Raw genomic sequence first — 22633 nt, 5'->3', positions numbered from 1 at the left:
CCCTGGAGTCAAACCAAGGAAGAACAGAGGAACAAATGTTGTTCATCATGGCTGTAACTAGCTAAAAGTACACTGAGGTGTGAAACTCGAGATTCAGTGTGTTCTACCTGTCCAGCATGAATGATGATCAGCTCCTCCTTCAGGATGAGGTATAAAAACCTCAGAACAGTTTCTCATCACGAGCATGGCCATCGTCTTCACTAAGCTTTTTGAAATATATCACTTTATGTGGTTATGCGTATGGATAAGTTATTCTGAATGAATTGAAAGGCAGTTTTATTTTTATATTCACTATTCATTTTCATAAAAGTGAGAATTTCTCAGCTGTTTCCCCTTTCCCCTGCTTCTATAATAAATAAATGTGAATGACTGACCTAAAAAAACTGCACTGGAAAGAAAATAATAAATAGGATAATGTATACATATAACAAAAAATGATCCTAACAAAGGAAAAAGCAGTTGAGTCTCTTTATTTCCAAAATCCAATTCCAATCTTCTCTGTTTGTTACAGTACCTGATATACAATATGTTTTTTCTGATATCCAATATCCATCATTTTGTTTTTGCTGGTATCGGCCCGGGACTAATACTGGGTATGGGATCAGTGCTGTCTCTACTTCAAACCCTGTTTTTCACTCTCTGTAATGAAATATTAGTATTGAGTTGTACAACGCAGTCATACACTCATCTTCTAAATGTATTTCTAATCTGTGGTGTGCTCAGTGTGTGTGGAGTTTACACACCTGTCAGTTTTAACACATAGAGAAATCTCTCTCACCTGAATCTGCGAGTGTGAATGATGAAGCTCCCAAAGTAGAAATAAACAAACCTTCAGCAGTCCTAATGAAAAAATCTGTACCATCTCTGTGACATCATCATCATCATCACCATGACTACTGCAAAATTCTACACTTCTAATTATTTAAATTTATTTGTATTAAATTTAAAAAATTCTTTAAAATCTCTTTAGTAAATATTAAACATTACATGATAGTTATCATAAATTACCTCATAACTAGGGAAACACGGTAAATAACTAAACTTGTTAATAAACAGAAATGAGGCTTGTTGACCCACAGTAAACATCTCATGAGGATAAATAAATTAAAAACACCTTTATTTTTTGCTTATTTACTTATATATTGTATATTTGATGTTACAAATTACCAATATACTGCATGAATGTGTACAGGTGTTCCTAATAAAGTGCACAGTGCTTGTATACAACGTATATACAAAACTGTATTAAATGACAAATATATAGAGTGCATGTACTTAAAGCTTTTCAGTTACAGTTTAAAAAAATCTAAATATATTAGACAGTCAAAATATCTAGTTATCGTTCAGCAAAAACTGTTCAAGTCTGGGACAAGAACCCTGCTGGTCTGTACCCAAGGAACTGGTAAGATAGAAGTGAGGTTAATTTATCACCATAACAACAACAACTCAAGCAACAGAGTTGTTACCATGGTCACCATTAAAAACAGATAAGCAACAAAGAACAGAGCTCTGAAAATCATTTTTAGAGGAAAAATAAATAAATCAGTATCACAACTATTAATCAATCATCAGTGGAGACACAAATGTTAAATAAAAATGGAGCTAAAAATAAGCTATAAATAGCTACAACACATGGATGTGTATTTGTGTAATCAGTGTGATGATGTGATGATATCTCTGTGTTGTGTGTAGATGCTGAAGGATTTGACTTTGGATTGTAAAATATGTTATTAAAGCCTGAAGTAACTTGGAGCTGAGTGGATAAAAGGATGTGATCAGTCACGGTTATTGTTATGGAACTTCTACATCTGAATATAAATGATTCAGCTCCCAGACTGCTGGAAATGTGGGACGGGTTCTAACGCTTCACCAAAACTGCTTTATCCTGGAAAAGAGGTTTGAGGGGAGACTCCTGTCATACGCCAGTCCTGGTGAGTTTATTATCCTTAATGCTGAAAGACAAACAAACAACATCAGCATAAACATCAACACACACACTCTAAAAATCATAATATTATACAGGATACAGTGAATATTATTCAGTATCATACAGTACAGTAAAGAGTCAGTAAGTCAGTAACTCACTGTAGTGTCTCCAGTTTACAGTGTGGATCCTTCAGTAGATCAGAGAGCAGCTTCACTCCTGATTCTCCTGGATTATTATAGTACAGATTCAGTTCTCTCAGGTGTGATGAGGAGTTTGACCTCAGAGCTGAAGCCAGAGCAGCACAACCTTCATCTGTAATACTGCAGTAACGCATCCTGCAAGATAAAAAAACCTTCTCACACTTAACACACTCAGTTTTAGCATTGAAAACATGAACTACACAAAATCTTTATATTCTGTACATTTACTCTCCATCTCACACACACAACAGTGAAAATATATCAGATCACTACAATTAAATTTACGACAGATGAAATCTGCATGTTGCTGCGTTTATTAAAACTCAGGTGTGTGTGTGTGTGTGTGTGTGTGTGTATATATATAACCTCAGGATCTCCAGTGTACAGTGTGGATTCTCCAGTCCAGCAGAGAGCAGCTTCACTCCTGAATCCTGCAGTTTATTGTCACTCAGGTCCAGTTCTCTCAGACTGGAGGAGTTTGAGCTGAGAACTGAGGACAGAACTCTACAGCTTTCCTCTGTCAGATTACACCCACGCAGACTGGAAAAGAAATGATGAAATATCAGAACACTGATCACAAACACACAAACACAGCCATAATACAGCTAAAGTTGAACAGAAATGTCAGTGTGTTTCTCTCACACACAGAAATCAGAGGACAGGACACCTCATCAGCACATTTACAGGAGCAGGGACATCTTTCTGCACTCCACAATCTCTCAGCTACAATTTATTATAAGACCATTAGGTCATGTACATAACACACACATGTGAGAGCGAGCAGCCTACAAACAATACACTCTGATCTGTGTTCAAGTTTCTACAACCAACACTGCAGATATAGTGCATTTTATTACAGAAAATAAAGAATTATAGAACTGTACACTACCAGTTAATAACATGCCAGTACTAGTGGTACTTTACAGTGAGTTATATGTTGAATTTCACAGAGACGGTATAGTAGTTGGTGTGTACCGTTACAAATCTGTCACCTCAGGACCTTAGATTTTACACAGACACTAGTTCAGTTGTTTGGTGTGGACCCCAGAACAGGTGGAGTCACATACGTCCAAAGAGATCCAAACTAAAGAGAAAGTTTAATCGGTCCAAACCAGCCCAGGTAGATGTGAAAGCGTCCTTATCCTCTCTCACGTGTCCCGCAGTGTGGACATAATGTGTTAGTGTAAAAAGTGAAAGAATATTCTGTAAAAGATCTTCTCCAAACAGTGCAGTTCAGTGTTACATTAAAATAACAAACCATGCAGTAATACATTTATGAATAAAAATACTCACTCAGCTTTTCTGGAGGCTTTGACCACTGGCAGCAGCCTCAGAAGGCATTCTTCTGATTGGTAATATTTATTCAATGAAAACTCATCCAGCTCCTGTTCTGAGTTCAGTAACACAAACACCAGAGCTGACCACTGAGCAGGAGAGAGACTGCTTCCACTGAGACACCTGTAATCTTCTCTGTTCAGGTAAGTTTGTACTTCCTGCACTAGAGAATGATCATTCAGTTCATTCAGACAGTGGAACAGATTGATGGATTTCTCTGGTGATGGATTCTCCCTGATCTTCTCCTTGATGTACTTGACTGTTTCCTGTTCGCTGTGAAAGCTGCTTCCTCTCTGTGGTATTAAGCCTCGTAAAAGAGTCTGATTGGACTCCAGTGAGAGACCCAGAAGGAAGCGGAGGAACAGGTCCAGGTGTCCATTCTCACTCTGTAAGGCCTTGTCCACTGCACTCCTGAGGAAATCAGACATGTTTGACTTTCTGGAAAGTTCAGACAGATCAGTGATTTGTTGTTCTGGTACATTTCTGCTGATGAAGGAGAGAAATGCATATAAAGCAGCCAAAAACTCCTGAACACTCAGATGTACAAAGCTGAACACCTTCCCCAGGTGAAGCCCAAACTCCTCTCTGAAGATTTGGGTACACACTCCTGAGTACACTGACACTTCTCTGACATCAATGCCACACTCACTCAGGTCTTCCTCATAGAAGATCAGGTTTCCTTTCTCCAGCTGTTGGAAAGCCAGTTTCCCCAGTGCCAGGATACTCTCTCTGGTCTGCTGAGGATCAGGGTCACATTTCTGATGGTACTTTTGGTCCTTGTGTTTGATCTGAAAGATCAGGAAGTGTGTGAACATTTGAGTCAGAGTCTTGGGGATCTCTCCACTCTCTGCTTCACCCAACATTCTCTCTAGAACATTGGCTGAAATCCAGCAGAAGACTGGGATGTGGCACATGATGTAGAGGCTTCTTGAAGACTTCACGTGTGTGATGATTTTATTGACCAAGCTCTGATCACTGATCCTCTTCCTGAAGTACTCCTCTTTCTGAGGATCACTGAACCCTCGTACCTCTGTTACCTGGTCTACACTCTCAGGAGGGATCTGATTGGCTGCTCCTGGTCGAGAGGTTATCCAGAGGAGAGCAGAGGGAAGCAGATTCCCCTTGATGAGGTTTGTGAGCAGCATATCCACTGAGGCTGACTCTGTCACATCACACAATCTCTCATTGTTCTGGAAATTTAGAGGAAGTCGACACTCATCCAGACCATCAAAGATCAACACCACTTTGTAGGATTCACAATCTATTAATTGTAGTTTTCTCATTTCTGGGAAAAAGTGATGAAGAAGATTCATCAGACTGAGATTTTGCTGCTTCATCAAATTCAGCTCTCTAAAGGGAAGTGGAAACATGAAGGTGACGTCCTGATTTGCTTTTCCTTCAGCCCAGTCCAGAATGAACTTCTGCACAGAGACTGTTTTTCCAATTCCAGCAACACCTTTAGTCAGCACAGTTCTGATGGACTTGTCTTTAAAGAGGTCATTACATTTGATGGGTGTCTCCTGTGTTGCTGGTGTCCTGGACGCTGTCTCAATCTGTCTAACCTCATGTTCATTATTGACGTCTCCACTCCAACCCTCTGTGATGTAGAGCTCTGTGTAGATCTCATTCAGAAGTGCTGAGCCTCCATGCTGTGAGATTCCTTCATTAATTCTTTTAAACTTCTCTCTCAGGTTGGATTTCAACTTTGCCTGATACACAAAGGCCACAGACTCTAATAAACAAAGTAATAACATGTTTTAATGCAAAATCACTGAGCACAATATAAAATGTAAAATTCTTTCAAATGCTGCTGTTCATTCCTGATTCATGTACTAAATATTACTGAAGGAACAGGACCATTGTACAGAGTAACCACAAGCTGGATCACGAACAGAACAGAAAAGCACCAGATGTACATGATACTAAAATCAAACTTAAAACTAAAAGTGTTAATATCTAAAACAATTTCCTCTCTCTAAAGTGAACCTGATGGAATAAAGCCACGACTCAGAGCTCTTACTGTTGTGCAGTGTGTTAGCGAGATCTGTGTGGTTCATGTTCTTCAGGACGTGCAGTGTGATCTTCAGCGCTCCCTCTCTGACACTGTGCAGATCCTCCTCATCCTCCACCTCCCTCTCAGTGCATGCTGGGTAATCTGGACTCACGAGCTTCCTAAACCTCTTCAGCTCATTCTTTATCAGAGTGATGACTTTGTGTTCCAGCTCCTGGTTAGAAACACACAGTAACAGATCTAAATATTATAATGTTAAACAGTGAGAGATGCCTTTATTTTATGAAAAGGAAAAAAAAAAACCTCTGTCTATTACCACATTTACAACTGTCTGATTACCCATAATTCTGCTGCACCTCGATAAAACAACACAAGTCACACCCACACCTTGAATATGGACTCCAACTGATTTCTGCTGATGTTTGATTTCTTCTTTTGTGGTCTGTGAACAAACAAAACACATCATGTAATATGGACTATATGATGATAATAATGATGATAGAATAACAGAAAAGTGGGGAAATGCATAATAACGAGCAGTTGAGTAGTAAGAATAATAATACACAGCATAAATATAAGACACTGCAGAAAGTGAAAAGCTTCCTCCAACTGACTAGCTCGTTTTTCATTCATTCTTTTTTGATTTTGTTCCACTCAACGCCTCAATGCTGGACAACGCTGGAGCTCATTTGTGGTTCTCTTTTATAGCTAAAACACCTTCACGAGCTGTTAACAACAGTGACTAGCATGACTATTCTCAAAGAATTTTCTTAATCAAAGTATGATTTAAGTATGATTATCATATAATCCATCAAGTATAATCAAGAGTTAAAATACTTAGAAATCATAAAAGATTTAGTGCATTTAGAGAGTGACTTTATGATTTTACAAGGATATTTCTGTGTATGTGAATCAAGAAACCTAAAACAAACTGGTGTGACCTTGCAGGTAGACTGTGCTTTTGGGAAAAACAATAAGCACACAGTTCTCATTCATAAATTGTATCTTCTTCAGTCCAGATGTGCTCTGTCATATCTCACGGGAAGGTGTTTTTCTCTCTATCAGACTACTGAAGTGCATTGTTGAGGTTGTGATGAATGTTAACTTTTTTTAAAAAATAAACTGAGTGATCTCTCGCCATGGTTAAAACTAAGATAGAGGGTAAACTAAGCAGGTGTGTGATTAAAAGAAAAAAAGAGAAGACTTCACTTAATAAGATCATTGTTCTAGAAGTGTATAAAAGCATGAGCCACGACTGTGTAAATCAGATGATCATCTCTGCTTTGTTGGTTCATTCAATAAAGTCTCATATTTGGCATCCAAAACCCTTTGTCTTTGGAAAGTTATTTTTGTTATTCTCATCTGAAAAGTTTTGCCACGACACTATAGGCTAGTTTATATACAGGATGGCTGAGAGAATTATTGTCTAAATCATGTTACACAGGTACTCTGCTTGTTACATCAGTTAACTTCAGAGCTTCGTGGCTCCAGTGTCCCAGGTGGCTGAGATTAGGATTTTAGTGTGTTTGCACAGTTTACTGCAAATTAGCCTGATAATGTCCCATCTATTCTTTTATACTGAGGAGTAAAATGATTAGATAGTTTTAATTGGTCATTTATAAATATATTACTTTACATTCTATACAATGGTCACTTTACAATTTAAAAAGAATAAATTACTAACCATACAGTCTATTCAATATATTTTAATCCATAGATATAATATATTTAAAAAGTATTTTACTTAAAACAGGGTCACCATATCCTTTTTCTATTCAATAATCCACACAGTGTTAAATCATCATTCTTCTATCAGTAAAAACACAATTGTAAATCTGTAGAATCAGGAAAATGGTTTAACGATATGTGCCAGTGAAAGTCTCAGATAGACAGACAACCTGAAAACATATTGCCTATTTATTTATGTATTTATTTGTTTGTTTGTTTGTTGGGAGGATGTCCTTCATTTTTCCTCCTTGAAGGTGGTGACACTAGAGCTTACAGTCTTTGGCGATGTTTCTTTCTTCTCTGGAGGAAAGCTGAGATGGGGGATGAGTGAAGGGACTTTGGGGAGTGTCTATAAGATAACCGACACGAGGCCTGACCAAACACTACTGGTCTGGAAGGCAGATTTCCAGACGAGTTTTATTTTTTCAGCCACATAGTACACTTGTGCTGAGGCCATGACCATAGCTTTTTTTCATGTTCTACAAATTTCTAGGTGATGTGTACATGGAAAAATAAATTATTGCACCTTTAACACTCTCCTCTTAACACAATACACTGATTTCAGGATTTCCTAACTAACACTAACATATTTAGAAACAAAAGTTTGAATGAAAGAATGAATGAATAAAATATTTATGTTGTCATTAATTTCCCAGGTGTAAATGTTCCTCTGTAGCACCACAGACCCTCCAGCTCAGGGACTGCAGGCTGAACTGAACTCTTAAAGCAGTTTTCCTCACTGCCAGTCTGAGAGCTGCAGCACTGCACAGTTTAGTGTTGTACTGGTTCAACACCTGATAAAGCTCATGAAGGGCTTCATAATGAGACGAGTGAGTTTGATCAGGTGGAACATTGCCGTAAAACACCTCACTATACAGACCTCACATCAGTAGAACTGTCTCTGTCTCTGTCTCTGAACTTAACCGGAGGATCCATTGACGCGTCACTCTTCATGGACATACAGCTGGGTTCTGGTGAGTCTGATCTCTTTCTCTTCATCCTTCTAGAATTACAACAGAAATATCAGCAATAATTAATACTCTGCTGTCTCAGCACTGTTAAACAATGTGTTCATCATTAAACACCAAGAATTCCATCTTTTTAATTCAGCTACAGTCTGCACACTTATTCAAACAGGAGACTCGCCTGATCCCTCAGGAATTACTCTGATGTCAGGAGTCCCAATCACAGCTAACTGACTCAGCTGGGTCTTAAAGCCTGTAGAGTTCACTGACTCAAAGCTATGCTGCTCTTATGCTACACATTACACAGTCCTTTTTACTCTTCTCTCAGTGAATGATTTCTCTAAACTGTTCTTACATCAGATCAGTGATATATTCACTGCTATTAAACACCTTAAAGCAAAGTTTAGTTCCTCTGTTAACTAGTGAGTGTTTAGAGATACAGATCTGTTCCCATGAGACGGTGTGTATTTATTGCTGGTGAATGGAAAAGTAACTCACCTCTCGTCTTTCTTTAAGTCCTGTTTTCCAGACACACTCATGTTGGAGGTCATGTCTCCTTCTCCAGATTACAGCAGGACACACGTTTACTTCACTCCAACATCGGTGTGTTAAATCAAACCCTGTATCAGCACAGAGTTCACTTACAGGAAATAGTCACGGTATCAAGTCCTAAAACAACCTGTGTACATTAAACCTTCAGTACAAACCCACAAAACTCTTCTGCATCTAGTGTCACTTCAGTGTGTTTATATATTATAGCTTTAGATTTAGAGACTCACTGTGTTTTTACTCCTGAAATGGTTTCTGAAATAGAGCTGCTGTGGTTTACTTTCACTTTCACGGTCTCAATGCGTCCTTCCCTCGATCCCAACGCGCATGCGTTAACGGGTTACAGCGGGACTCAATCCTCTGCGCATGCGCAAAAACGTCACGAAACTTAAAAGCTACGGTTTTATATTAAAAGTGGGCCCAGTGTCTTTATGGATCTTTATTCCCAGTTACGTGCTTCTCAGTTTGTTGCCTTGATTTGCTTCTGATGTGTAATTATAAAATTGATAAATGACCAGCAACATTATCTGCTTTTCACAGGCAGCTTCTTCTGACTTGGTCTCTGATACACAAGCACAGTTTTCCACCTCACAAGGATTTCATTTGGAATAACTGTAATATTCTTCATAAGAATGAATCAGTATTTTGTCGGACTTGATAAAAGGTTTGATAAAAATATTCTGTTAGTCAGTCAGTTAATTAATTCTCCAGGGATGTTGGTCTCATATAAGGGATTTCTAGCTCATTTCCAGTCTCCCGTTTCCCCAAAAGATGTTCCTGTTACTAAAATCTGACCTGCTGAGGTTCTTGGTGCTGTTCCTATCAGAGTTAATCCACTTTTAAAGAGATCTATGGAGTCATAATTCCTCTCCTTGCTGTTGCACATCCATACACAGACTGGTTGGGTGAATTTGTTTCTCTTTCTCATCCAAACCCTGTGTTAGAAATAGAGGAAGATTAGTAGATTAATATATTCATGTCTTATTGGAGCCTTGAGCTCTACTGTATAAATATCTTATAAGAAGCGAGGTTAAAGAGGTATGCTGGAGGTTAATTCATCACTTTTACCAAGTCAGGTTGCAGCTAAAGAAGAGGGATTCTGACCTGGATCCTGTTTGCTCTTTTTATGCTCGTGCTGAAGAAGAGAAAATCCCATCTGTTTTGCTGATGCATACAGTGGTATTCTGGAAGGTCTGTGTTTCTTCTGCTAAATCATTTCTTTATTGTTTTCTAAAATAATATCTTTATTGTACATAGATGTTTTATTTCAATTAAATAATTTTGACAAAGTATATGTAAGTATATATTAGTATTTATTTTTACTTGGACAGATTTTTTTAATACAAAAGTGTACATTTTTAAAACAAAAGTCCATTTGAGTAATGAATACCAAATACTTCATTTGTCCAGTTTGCTTTCTCTCTGCATCAAAATAATCCTACAGCCGTCGTCAATGAAATTATTCTGATTAAACCCCAAATAAAGACCAACATGCATTCATACATTTAATTTATTAAATCATTTCATTGTTTGAACCATTATTATTATTATTATTATTATTATTATTATTATTATTATTGTTGTTCTTGTTGTTGTTATCAGAATATTTTTTTTTTAATTTCTGCCATATACTTTGACATGTATTAGGAATTTTTCTTGGTGTTTGGTCACAACACGATACATTCAACTCAGTTTACACACACACACACACATCTGTAGCGTCACCACCGGCACCTGCCCGCCAGAGGGAGCCCTCGCCTGAGTTTTGACACCACCCACGAGAAACACTTCCGGGGTTCTTTCAGATATTTAAACAGAGCGTTCACTACACTAGGAGGCGAAGTATTGTTTTTGGGACATTACCAAGCCTTTTCTCTCTGCCATAGTGTTTTGCTGTCTTTTGTGCTCGACCCTGTTCACGTTTACGGTTTTCTGCCTTTGCCTTGTGTTTTTGGATTTGTTCGCCTCGCTGCCTATTAGTGTGTAAACCCCTCAGATAGAGCTGGTGAAATGAGAATATTTTATAAATTATAGGAAGTGTTAAATGTGGGGTATAATATTATTTTATGTGGAGATTTCAGTCCCATTACACATGAAAAGGATAAATTCCCCAATACAAACACATCAACATCCAGAGAAGGGAAACTACTCCAAAAGGTTTGTGAAACACATGAACTGAAAGAGTCTTTTAGACAGAAATTCCCTCAGGACATTGGTTTCACCGTTTCGACTCAAAAATAATAATAATAAGAGACAGAATGTGCAGCTCTAAACCATCCGAGTAGCACATTACAGACCTGATCACTCAGTAGCCTCGGATCACTGATCTGTGAAAGTGAAGCTAATGATGGAGTCACACGGCAAGAGAAGCTTCTGGAAACTAAATCCCACATGTTTACTACATAAAGAAACTATAGACCAACTGGCAAAAGAAATTCAACCAATAAAACTATTAAAAGATTTAATAAAATGTGGGAAGTTTAAAAAAACACATAATCTTTAAAGGAAAATGTAAGTCACTTAACAAAGCAAAGAAGGACTAGCACAGCAAACTTCTCTCAGAATCTGCTGAACTTCAGTCTAAACAGAATAGAAATGTGGAAGAAGATGATTGTGTGTAGAAAATGAAATGGGAGTTAACAAAGCTAAACGAGGATTTCTTCTGAAACGTTCAGTTGCAAGCTGGCCTGGACACGACCTCCACCGGAAAGCCACAGAATGGTATTAAAGACTGAGAAACCGCAGGGAAAAGAGGAGCATAAAGGCCCTCAGAGAGAATGATGGAAATATAATCGAGGATGAGGAAGAGAAAAGAGAAAGAACTCTACAGAAATGCCAAGATGCCCCATGGAGAAGAAATGCAATGCCAAAGAGAATTTCAGATTTTCTATCTCCATGGCCAACTTTAAAAACTAGTGGCATGCAGCATTGAGGAGAGCCAATAGATGGAAAAGAAACGCTAGAAGCAATAGTGCAGTTAAAGGAGGGGAAAAGTCCGGGAGCTGATGGGCTTCCAGCTGAGTTTTCCAAAGCTGCAGTTAAACACATTGCACATCTCCTAACTGACTTCTACAACCAAGCCATAAAGGGAGGGATTTGAAATGAATCTCTGTAGCAGTGTGTTATGACACTAAGATTTAAGAAAGGTGAGCCATATGAGCTGGAGAACTGGAGGCAGATAAGTCTCATGAATATCGATTCTAAAATACTCGCTAAAATCCTCATCAACCGCATGAATCACGCATTAAACTAAAGAATGGAAAGAGAGCAGACTTGTGCAATTAAAGGAAGATAGATGTGGGACAATCCTGCAAAAAGAAGAGATTTTAAAGACACTAAGCAATGCCATCTCCCAGCTGAGACGCTTTTTAAACTAATCTTAAATGAACTAAAAAGACAAAGGACAATGGAGCGAAGATCTAAAAATAAATCTCCATGGTCTTTATTAAAAATATGATCTCTGGAAATATTTAAGGGAAATAACTATGTAGATATAATCATATGATTGGACTATGTTGTAAATAGTTATTTTTGTATATTTAAAAGTTTGTAATGTTGAAGAATTACTGCAACAAATTGTGAAATTTTTAAACTGTGTAAATGTTGAAGAGTTATTGTGATAATTGCGAATGTTGAAGATTTATTGTAACAAATTGTGAATTATTCAATAAAGTTTGATTTAAAAACGCAGAACCGGCATTTTAATTTTATTTCTTTATTCATTCATTCACTCGTTTATTTCATTATATAGCGTTTTACACAATGGACTTTTTATCACAAACCAGTTGTTACAGACATCCGGATATAAAAAGTAAATATAAACCTTTTTTTAACATTTCCATGTCAAGTGCTGAGAGGCATGAAGATATGATCTTAATAATAATAATAATAATAATAATAATAATAGTAAAGAGTAGAGGAGAGGCGTGTGTTGGAGTTGTTATGGCAGAATAATCCAGTGCACAGTAATAAGGCTGATGAGCTCTGTGTCTGTGGGAAGGACACAAGGCCTACCGGCTGTTTGAGGCGGCGCTGCGTGTTGTGCTGGATGGAGCTTGACTGCCCTCGTGTGGCCAAACCCAGGAACTGCAATTTCCCACAATCACTATTCTGTTATTATAAGCATTTTATGGAGGTGTTTATAAGTCTACACTTGTAGTAGTTAGCCAAGAGACAACAACTCCAACACACGCACCTTCTCAACTCTTTATTATTATTATTATTATTATTATTATTATTATTATTATTATTATTATTATTACTATACTTAATAATAATAATAATAATAATAATAATAATTTAATGCCATCTGAACTGCATTCAGCTGCTATTTGTACCTCCACTGTAATATAAATTACAACTGAGTCTATGGATTTCTGCTTAAGGTGCAGTATTTGGATATTGGGATGGTAGTTGTGTGTTGTGTTGTCTGTGATGTGTGTGTGTGTGTGTGTAAACTGAGTTGAATGTATCGTGTTGTGACCAAACACCAAGAAAAAATCCTAATAATGTCAAAGAATATGGCAAATAAAATTATTCTGATAACAACAATATCAACACTACTACTACTACTACTAATAATAATAATAATTAATGAGACACTATGATTAATAATATTCCATGCTATGAGGTAAACAGAGTTTTTGTGTAGTGAGTGAAGTGTGTTGTGCTGGATGGATCTTGGTTACTCTCGTGTGGCCACATTTCCAAACTTGACTCTCTGCATTTGCAGTAAATAATTTGGTTCAAATAATGAATTGATTTAATAAATGAAATGTATGAATGCATGTTGGTCTTTATTTGGGGTTTAATCAGAATAATTTCATTGATGACAGCTGTATGATAATTACTTTTGAACATGAGATTGAATTATTGTAACTTTTATTTTCCTATTTTTCCCTGAAATGTTTCTGATGGTTTTTCAATTAATTTTCGTAAATTGTAATTCCACTTTAAGGGTGGAAAAAGTTCCGATATGATTTATCCTGGTTTGATTTTTTTTATATCCATTGTAAGAAGGTTTAAATATGAGTTTCTCAGGTGGCTGTACATCCGAGAATCTTTTCATATGGTTGTATATATGAACTTACTTACCTGTGGCCATGTCAAGTATGTGTTCTTGTTATAAAAACATGTTTATCTTGATTTTCTCGATGGGAAAAGTCAGGTGTTAGATGGAGAACTTGTGCATTTTCCTGTAGATGGCAGTAAAGACTCTGAAATCTAATTCAGCGCTTTTCAAACCTCATCTCAAATGATATTGCCCAAGTCCTTATAGCAACCGTTACATCTGTGGAAGAAAGTAGAGAAAAAACAAAGAAGAAAAGTAAAAAGTAAAAGTAAAAGTGGGAAGGACATGCCAAGCTGGGACTATTCGCAGGGCATGGGTGCTTGGTAAGGCGTGGCACTTGCCCATTTCAGGAGAGACCACTTTGCGCTGCCTTAATCAAACACCGAGAGATGAAAGAAAACAGAAGCTATTTATGGAGCAGATAATCACTACACTTCTCGATCATGGTATATTTAAAAAAAAAACTAACTAACTAAATAAATAAATCCTCTAAACAATTGTACACACTAAAAAAGATGTGTAGTAATGAATATTTCACTATGATCTAATTATTATTTCATATTTATTACAACATCTTAAAAATCACAATTAGAAATCATGTTTTTAAATGTTTTGTTATTGTTTTTGTTTGTTTGCCGAGGTGCATTATGGGAGAATTCCAAAGTTCCATTGCATCCTGTACGTGTCTCTTAGTTCAATGCTTTGTTCTTTATGTGTTTTTCACAAGCTGAAGAGCAGAAAATTAGGATGAAATAAATAATTTAATAAAAATAGAAACCACAAAAGAAGCAAAGCCAGCGTGTTAAGGTTATAAATGCCAATCCCAGTGTAGACTCTGGAGATGTGCCGTTCATGAAGGAGGAGTCGATTCTTCCAAACGACTCTTTTAGGTGAAGTGGCATATAGGAGCGTTTTGGAGTCTTTTCTTTTTCTTTTCTTTTCAGGCATGTAGACAATGCTGTTAGTCGTGCAGTGGAAGTGAGTGGAAATGGTTTGGTGTAAAGCTTTTTCCAGCATCTGAGCTGTTGGTGAACGGTGAGTTTACTTGTGTAAAAACTTTCCACAAGGCAGAGGCCGCTAATGAAAATAAAGGTGTGTGTTGTAAAGGACAGTGTTTTAGTAAAAGGTTAGTGTTTGCAGACTTTAACAGTGGGAGCACACATTCAGCACAGTGGAAGATCTCAGGGAGTGAGATCTTTAAAAAAAAAAATAAAAGCTGTAATAATGTAATGTAAAGTAATACTCTAATGCATTTATCTACATCAGTAGGCTACTATATAAAACTAGCACTTTAGCTTCCTGGTCCCTCTTGAGTTTTAGATAATAACTCAGTCTAAAATCCACTATGCCCAAAGCAGGAATAAAAGATGGAGGGAATGGGACAAAAACTAACATCCCCTTTTCATTTCAGATTTAAATATTTTATTTCAGCATGCTAGTTTAAAGCCATGTTACATATCAATCTATGTAAAGTGAATATTGTTGTTAGAGGAGCTGAGGTAAGCTCAGGCTGGAACAATCAGTTCTATAATGTACAGGGTTTTAAAAGGAGTCATTTAGCCCCAAACAGAACATAAAGTGGTAATGCGGCCTCCTCCCCAGCCCTGCAACAATACACAGAGGCACACAGGCTTTCTCATTCTCTCTTTCACCCACACTGATAGACCAACTAAATCTCATGAACTGAAGTGGGCGGATCATGACAGTGAAATAACCAATGAGCATGATGCCTTTTTATTAAATCCTTACATACATGTACATAATAACACACTTTAAACAGGGAACTCGACCATCCAGACAACAATCCTGGCAGCCAGGAGCCGAGGACCCGATGATACACAGTACACAAATTCACACACACACACACACACACACACACACACACACACACACACACACACAGATTTACACACACATACTATAACATCGCTTATTCTATAGTATATGTGAAACGAACCTCTAAAACCCATGGATTGTTATTCAGTTATTCATTTTAAAACATATCATTTAGTAACTAATTTGAATTATTCAGTAATTATGGTTAAACTAAACTTTTTACAGAATTAAGGAACATTTTACCCAAATAATAATGACTTTATAGAAATGTCTAAATATTTCTATAATTACACAGCAGTGCAGTATCAGACTTTATAACATAAAGGCCTTGTGTATGTAAATGTCAGATTAACCCTTGTATGGTGTTCGGGTCTGTGGGACCCGTTTTCATTTTTTATCAAAAGAAAAATGATACGATTAATTATTTTTTCAAACTCAGACTCACTGGCCTTGGCTCATTTTCTGTGAAGAACATATATCAGAACACATTTTCAATGACCACTCACTGTACACCCCCCCTACACATTTATATTACATACAGGATGTTCGGGTCCACTGGACCCGGGGCTAATAAAAGTGTGGAAATTGTAGGTCCTGTGTACCTACACTGTCCTCCTTCTGTCTGGACCTGCTGTTAGTATGTGTGTGTGTGTGTGTGTGTGTGAGAGAGAGAGTGAGTTTTGTGTTTCCCCGCACAGGGTTGCAACATTTTTGCAAAATTCAAGCACTGATATCTGTGTGCTCTCACATTCCCGCACATTTTACCCTCTGTCTTGCAGGAACAAATCTTTATTTGCTCATACTCTATCCCAGCTGCAAATTGGGGGAGTGACACAATAAATATAGCTTTGCCAGTGTGGTTCCTTATCACAACTGATCAAGATGGCCAAAAGATTATCTGCTCAGAGGGTCTTGCAATTGATTTTGGAAGAGAGAGAAGCTTTTGAGGATGATGTAAAGGAAGAGGTTTCAGAATGTGAGGGTCACATTTCTGAAAATTCAGAGTGTGACAGTGACTTTGAAGAAGAGGAGATTGAGCATCAGCTAGTTCCAAAATGAAGACTAGCCCCAGGACCAGCCCATCAGCAGCCAGCCCCAGGACCAGCCCATCAGCAGCCAGACCCAGGACCAGCCCATCAGCAGCCAGACCCAGGACCAGCCTGTAAGCAGCCAGCTCCAGGACCAGAACAAGCCCATCAGCAGCTAGCAAGTGAAGAAATATGGATGTCAAAAAATTGTGAAATTGAATGGTCTTCTTGCCCAAGAAATGAGCCACCCCGCATGGCTGCCAATGTGATAAGGATGCAGCCAGGGCCAACACGGATGGCAGTTTCTCATGTGCAGGACTTCAAGTCTTCTTTTGAGCTTTTCATCCCAGATTCCATCCAGAAAATTATTCTGGATTGCACTAATTTAGAAGGAAGGCGTGTTTTTGGAGAGAGAGGTGGAAGAAGATGGACCAAACCCATTTACATGCCTACTTTGGGGTTCTTATCCTTGCTGGAGTTTTCATTTCCAAAGGGGAATCCACAGAATCCCTGTGGGATGCAGAAACTGGCAGAGAACTTTTCCGTGCAACATGGACAAGCTGGGGACTGGCTACAGCTGCAAAAGGAGGACCCTACGCTGGCCGCTCTTGATATTCTTTGACATCTTGGAACATGTGGTCTTCTCTGGATTTGAGGTGCAACTCACCAGTGCCTTTCCCAGAGTGGGAGAGAAAGAGGCATCTCCTCTGGAGCTTCCCTCTGTTCCACTCTGGGTTCAGTGCCATCCAGATGACAAAGGCATTGTGTGCTGAGATGTCCAAAGAATATCAACAGCGGCCAGTGTAGGGTTTTTCTGTCCATATTGTGTTTTTCTGTCCATCGTGGGTCCACACACTTCACAATATGCATGCATCAAGTGCAAGAAGTACATATGCAACGCACACACAGTACAACTCTCCCCCTCATGTGTTGTATAGGCTGGTATGAAAAAGCAATGTGTTCAGTGGGGCTAATGTGTTGTCTAGACTGACATGGTTCCTGTATGTGTTCAGCTTGTGTTGTGTAAACTGACCTGAATGGGTTAAATTTCTAATGAAGATCAAATAAATAAGAATCAATAGTTATGAAAAACCTTGCTTCATTTGTAAATTTGTTGAATTTTTTTCCTCATATCTTGATTATAATTGATTTTCATTTTTTTTTATTACATTTTATTAAAAAACAAACAAAAAACGAGTAGCAATTTAATTCATAAATGTGGTCTAACAAAGGTAAAGGGCAAATATTAACCATATATGTTGTTTATATTGCTTGCAATTGGGATGAAGTAAACATCTGTTGAGTTTTTTAACATAAAATTGTTTGATTGTGTTGAATTAAAAACCCAAAAAATGCAGCGGGTCCACCAGACCCAGGAACACCGGCTGATTAACAAAAATATGAACACCACACAAGGGTTAAAGATACTAAGCAATGCCATCTCCCAGCTGAGACGCTTTTTAAACTAATCTTAAATGAACTAAAAAGACAAAGGACAATGGAGCGAAGATCTAAAAATAAATCTCCATGGTCTTTATTAAAAATATGATGTCTGTAAATTATTTAAGGGAAATAACTATGTAGATATAATAATATGATGTGACTATGTTGTAAATAGTTATTTTTGTGTATTTAAAAGTTTGTAATATTGAAGAATTACTGCAACAAATTGTGAAATATTTAAACTGTGTAAATGTTCAAGAGTTATTGTGATAATTGCGAATGTTGAAGATTTATTGTAACAAATTGTGAATTATTCAACAAATTTTGATTTAAAAAGGCAAGACTGGCATTTTAATTTTATTTATTTATTCATTCATTCACTCGTTTATTTCATTATATAGTGTTTTTAACAATGGACTTTTTGTCACAAACCAGTTGTTACAGACATCCGGATATAAAAAGTAAATATAAACCTTTTTTTAACATTTCCATGTCAAGTGCTGAGAGGCATGAAGATATGTTCTTAAAAAAGGGATAGAAAATAAAATTTAAAATACTACTACTACTACTACTACTACTACTAATAATAATAATAATAATAGTAAAGAGGCGTGTGTTGGAGTTGTTATGGCAGAATAATCCAGTGCACAGTAATAAGGCTGATGAGCTCTGTGTCTGTGGGAAGGACACAAGGCCTACCGGCTGTTTGAGGCGGCGCTGCGTGTTGTGCTGGATGGAGCTTGACTGCCCTCGTGTGGCCAAACCCAGGAACTGCAATTTCCCACAATCACTATTCTGTTATGAAGTATTTTATGGCGGTGTTTATAAGTCTACACTTGTAGTAGTTAGCCGGGGGAGAGTGGAGAGAACTGTTAGAGAAATATTAGAGAAATGTTAGTGAATGCTCCCGCCTCCTCCCCTCCCTTTTTCCCTTTATGTTTTACTGTAATAAGGTATATATTGGCTTTATCTGTGTAATCTTCTTCCCTAGTTGTGGAGATTGTCGAGTGAAATAGCTGAGGCCACGTACGGAACATATGAAGTTCCACTGAAGCAGTGATGAGACTGAACATGACTTTTGGTGCTCATGATTGAATATGGCAGTTTTATTAGGAACCCTAAACATTAGAGAAGGAAATATTGAATGTGAAGTGTAGTAGTGCTAGTGCTTGTGAATAGACTCTCAGTTTAGATAGTGACCCTGAACAAAACTAACATGCAGTGCTTTATTAGGGTGCTGATGAAGTTGGAGTTGAACTGGTAAGAAAGCTATTATAGAGAGGCCTCATTAGACTCCCGAGGATGTTCAATCAGAAGCTGCCCCAAACTCCCCTGATTCCAGTCATCAGCTGGAATGAAGCAAAGCGGCCTGCACGAGCTGAGGCGGGGGTTGTAGAGAAAGCAGATAAAACACTGCCATGTGTTAGATAAGGGCTGGGAAACTGGGCTTTACACACAGGATTTAGAGGACACAGCTTTGGAGTTAGTTTGATTACAGGTTGCAGTGATCAAGTTACTGTTACACAGTTAAGTTACTGAAAATAAGGTTATAGCTGTGCCGAGTCCCAAATCACACTATTCTCATCCACTATTTAGTGTCCTATATGTCAGAAATGCCTTTTGACACACAGTCACTAAATCCACGTAATATTATTTCATAATGACTTTGTATAATCTATATCATATCTATATTATTGTAAACTCAGTGTTAAATGATCTTGGTATTAATACACTGTTCAAAATAAACGCTGATGCCTCTACTGGAAACATGTCTAGCTAATTTCTCTGCTACAGCACTGATCACAGTCCGGTGGTAGTTCATGTTGTGATTTTTTTGGGTTTCTTTCACCTGAATGCAGATCACTGGTTGTGTTATGCTTTTTTACACACACAGCATTGCTGACTTCTAGTGTTACAACCCCAATTAGTCTAGGGGTATGTGAGGAATAACACTTATTTGATTATTAAAAAATATCAGTTGTGTGTGTGTGTGTGTGTGTAATCAGGGACCATCAGCAAGTAGTGCAAATCAATCAGGTGATTTATTTATCTATATAGAAGGGGAAGTGTGTGTGTGGTGCCAGGTGATAGTGATACTATTTACAAATTAGAGGTACAACTGGGTTTTGTGTTAACAGCCAGAACAACTCCCCAGGAATGAATGGCTGCGGGTTGTAAATAGGCGGGGTCAGAGGTGGATTGGTGGTCACAGCAAATGACATCAGCGGGGATAATTGAGACGGACAGGAACGTTATCCAATGAGGCAGTACTGCAGAGAGAGCGAGAAAGAGAAGGAGGGCGAGAGAAAAGGGGAGAGAACAAAACACAAAAACACGTGAACATACCCCAGAACGTAACACCTGGTTTTTATATTCAGTCACACACCCTCAAAACGTTTGAACAAAAAATACACTCTTAGGAAAGATGGTGAAGAAGCCTATGACTAATCTAATAAAATAATAAAATCCTTTCACTCCTCACACATCATTTAAAATGTCACAATACATATTGATTGTGAGGAATTTTTTTTTAAATTAAAAACACTTTTTAATTACTTGTTTATTAAATATTCACTGCAAAATTAGGCATTTTATTATCTCTTCAGGAAATAACTGGACATCATTAAAGTTTCTTTTTGTATTTATTTAAATCCAGTTTATTAGCAATTAATAACATCAAATATACAATATATAAGCAAATAAGCAAAAAAAGAAAATTGTTTTTAAATATATTTATATTTATCCTCATGAGACTCCATAGTGTTTACTGTGAGTCACTGAGCCTCATTCTGTGTTTACTAACATTGAGAAGTTTAGTTTCTGTAGTTAATGTAGATAAGTTTATGTTTCTGTAGTTACGAAGATTATGATAGTTATGAGGTAAAGTTTAATATTTACTAAAGAAGGTTTACAGAATTGGTAATGAAATATAATATAATTAATTTGAAATAAAGCAAAGTTGGGTGCTGGAAACAAACAAATAAATAAAGAATAAAATGAAAATAGAAGAAAAAAATGAGTGAAGTGACATAGCTGAGTGTTTTATTCCTGACTCATTAGAAGTGCAGTGTTAGACTGTTACACTCTAAAAAATTATTCAGAGGGTTAGTAAATAAAGCTTAAAATAAAAAGTATACTTAACATAAAACAATTTTTTAAATTTATTTCAGATTGTGAGCCAGGATCATAACTACACCCGATGTAATGAATCCGGCCTCTGTGGTCGTCACCAGAGGTCACCATCACCGGAGTACTGACTTTTCCCTCTAAACTCCATTTCCCATCACCCCGTGCCCAGCACTGATTACGAGCTCACCTGCAGCTTGTTACCGGGACTACTTAAGCCTCTGTCTCACCCTCACGCTTCGTGAAGTCTTGTTTCGCCCCGGCTGACATTACTGTGTTTGACCTTGGACTGCTTTCTCTGGTTTCTGGATTGTTTGCTGCCTGCCCCGACCATCCGCCTGTCTGATTACTCTGCCTTTGTCTCGCCTCTGATGACCCTGTTTGCTGCTGATCGACCACGCCTGTACAACTGTGTCTACCTTTTATTAAACGCTGCAAATGGATCCTCACTCTGTTGACTCATCATTACAACCGAGCTGCTTCTGAGCTTGTGTTGAAAAAATGTGAAGCAGTGTTTTCCAAAGCAGTGTGCTGATGCTTGTGTCGCTTTGCTGTAGTCACATGATCATTGAGGTCTGAAGCTTCATTCAGGACACGCAGTCATGTGACTGGTTCAAAAGCGGTTCATTTGAAGGTGCAGTGTTTGGAAAAAACTGTGAAACCTTCACGTGAGGCGGCAGAGTGGTGTTACGATTCAAACTGTCAATCACATATTTGCAAGAAATGGAAACTTCAAGAAAGAGAAGTGGTTCAAAAGCATGAACTTTTTTTTTTTTTTTTTTTTTTTTTTTTTTTTTAAAAAACAGATCTCCTCAGATGTATATTTATTCACATTGTATTCAATACATGCATTGCATTAAATTGTGTTGATTCTAATTCTTTTATTTTATTTTTTTTAAACAAAACATGCTGTTAGATTTTCAGATGCAGTGCTTGCTCTGCTCTCAGCAGTTGGCAAAAAGCAATAAAACATCAATGCTTGGGCATGAAAATGCACCTGAACCAGCAGAGAGTACTCCAAGGTATAGAGTATAGTGTAATTATTGTATGATGCAAGCCAATATTGTATATGTGGATAAAGAATAAAATTGCTATTATTTTGAATTGACTCCATATGCATATGATCTGACCTTCAATATAATACCTTTTGTAGTGAATATCAGCTTTTTTTTTTTTTTTGTAGGGACAAAACCAAAGGCTTGAGGAAGCATTACTTAATATGATTAAATGGGTGGGCATCCTTAACACACGAAGATACTGGATTTAGGGAGTGTGTCAGTGCACTGGACTCTACCTGCACTTTCCCTACAAGAGCTGCTTTAAATGAGAGTGACCCTGAAGTACAATGAAACAAAGGAAAAAGCCAAGGCCGAAGGTATCAGCAGTGAGTCTGACATCTGATATGTGGACAATC

General features: G+C 37.5%; 1 protein-coding gene across 2 annotated transcripts; it reads right to left on the bottom strand.

The window, feature by feature from the left end:
* Positions 1-300: 300 nt before the first annotated feature.
* Positions 301-9035, bottom strand: LOC128318901 (NLR family CARD domain-containing protein 3-like). 2 transcript variants are annotated; one of them, XM_053237042.1, is made up of 8 exons: positions 8946-9035; positions 8665-8786; positions 8082-8204; positions 5861-5915; positions 5483-5687; positions 2494-5194; positions 2086-2262; positions 301-1952 (listed from the first exon to the last, which is right to left on the bottom strand). In XM_053237042.1, the coding sequence occupies exons 2-6, from the start codon at positions 8715-8717 to the stop codon at positions 3417-3419; spliced, it is 2214 nt and encodes a 737-aa protein (XP_053093017.1). In that variant the 5' UTR covers positions 8718-8786; positions 8946-9035; the 3' UTR covers positions 301-1952; positions 2086-2262; positions 2494-3416. The 2 variants fall into 2 exon arrangements, with proteins under 2 accessions (XP_053093017.1, XP_053093016.1); XM_053237041.1 differs by having other exon boundaries at positions 8665-8845; positions 8946-9006.
* Positions 9036-22633: the final 13598 nt, after the last annotated feature.

The sequence above is a fragment of the Pangasianodon hypophthalmus genome, chromosome 9 (assembly GCF_027358585.1).
Source record: "Pangasianodon hypophthalmus isolate fPanHyp1 chromosome 9, fPanHyp1.pri, whole genome shotgun sequence".
Lineage (NCBI taxonomy): Eukaryota > Metazoa > Chordata > Actinopteri > Siluriformes > Pangasiidae > Pangasianodon > Pangasianodon hypophthalmus.
This window is presented reverse-complemented; position numbering and strand designations above follow the sequence as displayed.

Coding starts and splice junctions, on each gene's coding strand:
- LOC128318901 (XM_053237042.1), bottom strand. CDS start 8,717: ATGACCTCCAACATGAGTGTGTCTGGAAAACAGGACTTAAAGAAAGAC. Junction 8,205..8,664: donor GACTTAAAGAAAGACGAGAG/GTGAGTTACTTT, acceptor TTGTAATTCTAG/AAGGATGAAGAGAAAGAGAT. Junction 5,916..8,081: donor GACAGTTCTACTGATGTGAG/GTCTGTATAGTG, acceptor GTTTGTTCACAG/ACCACAAAAGAAGAAATCAA.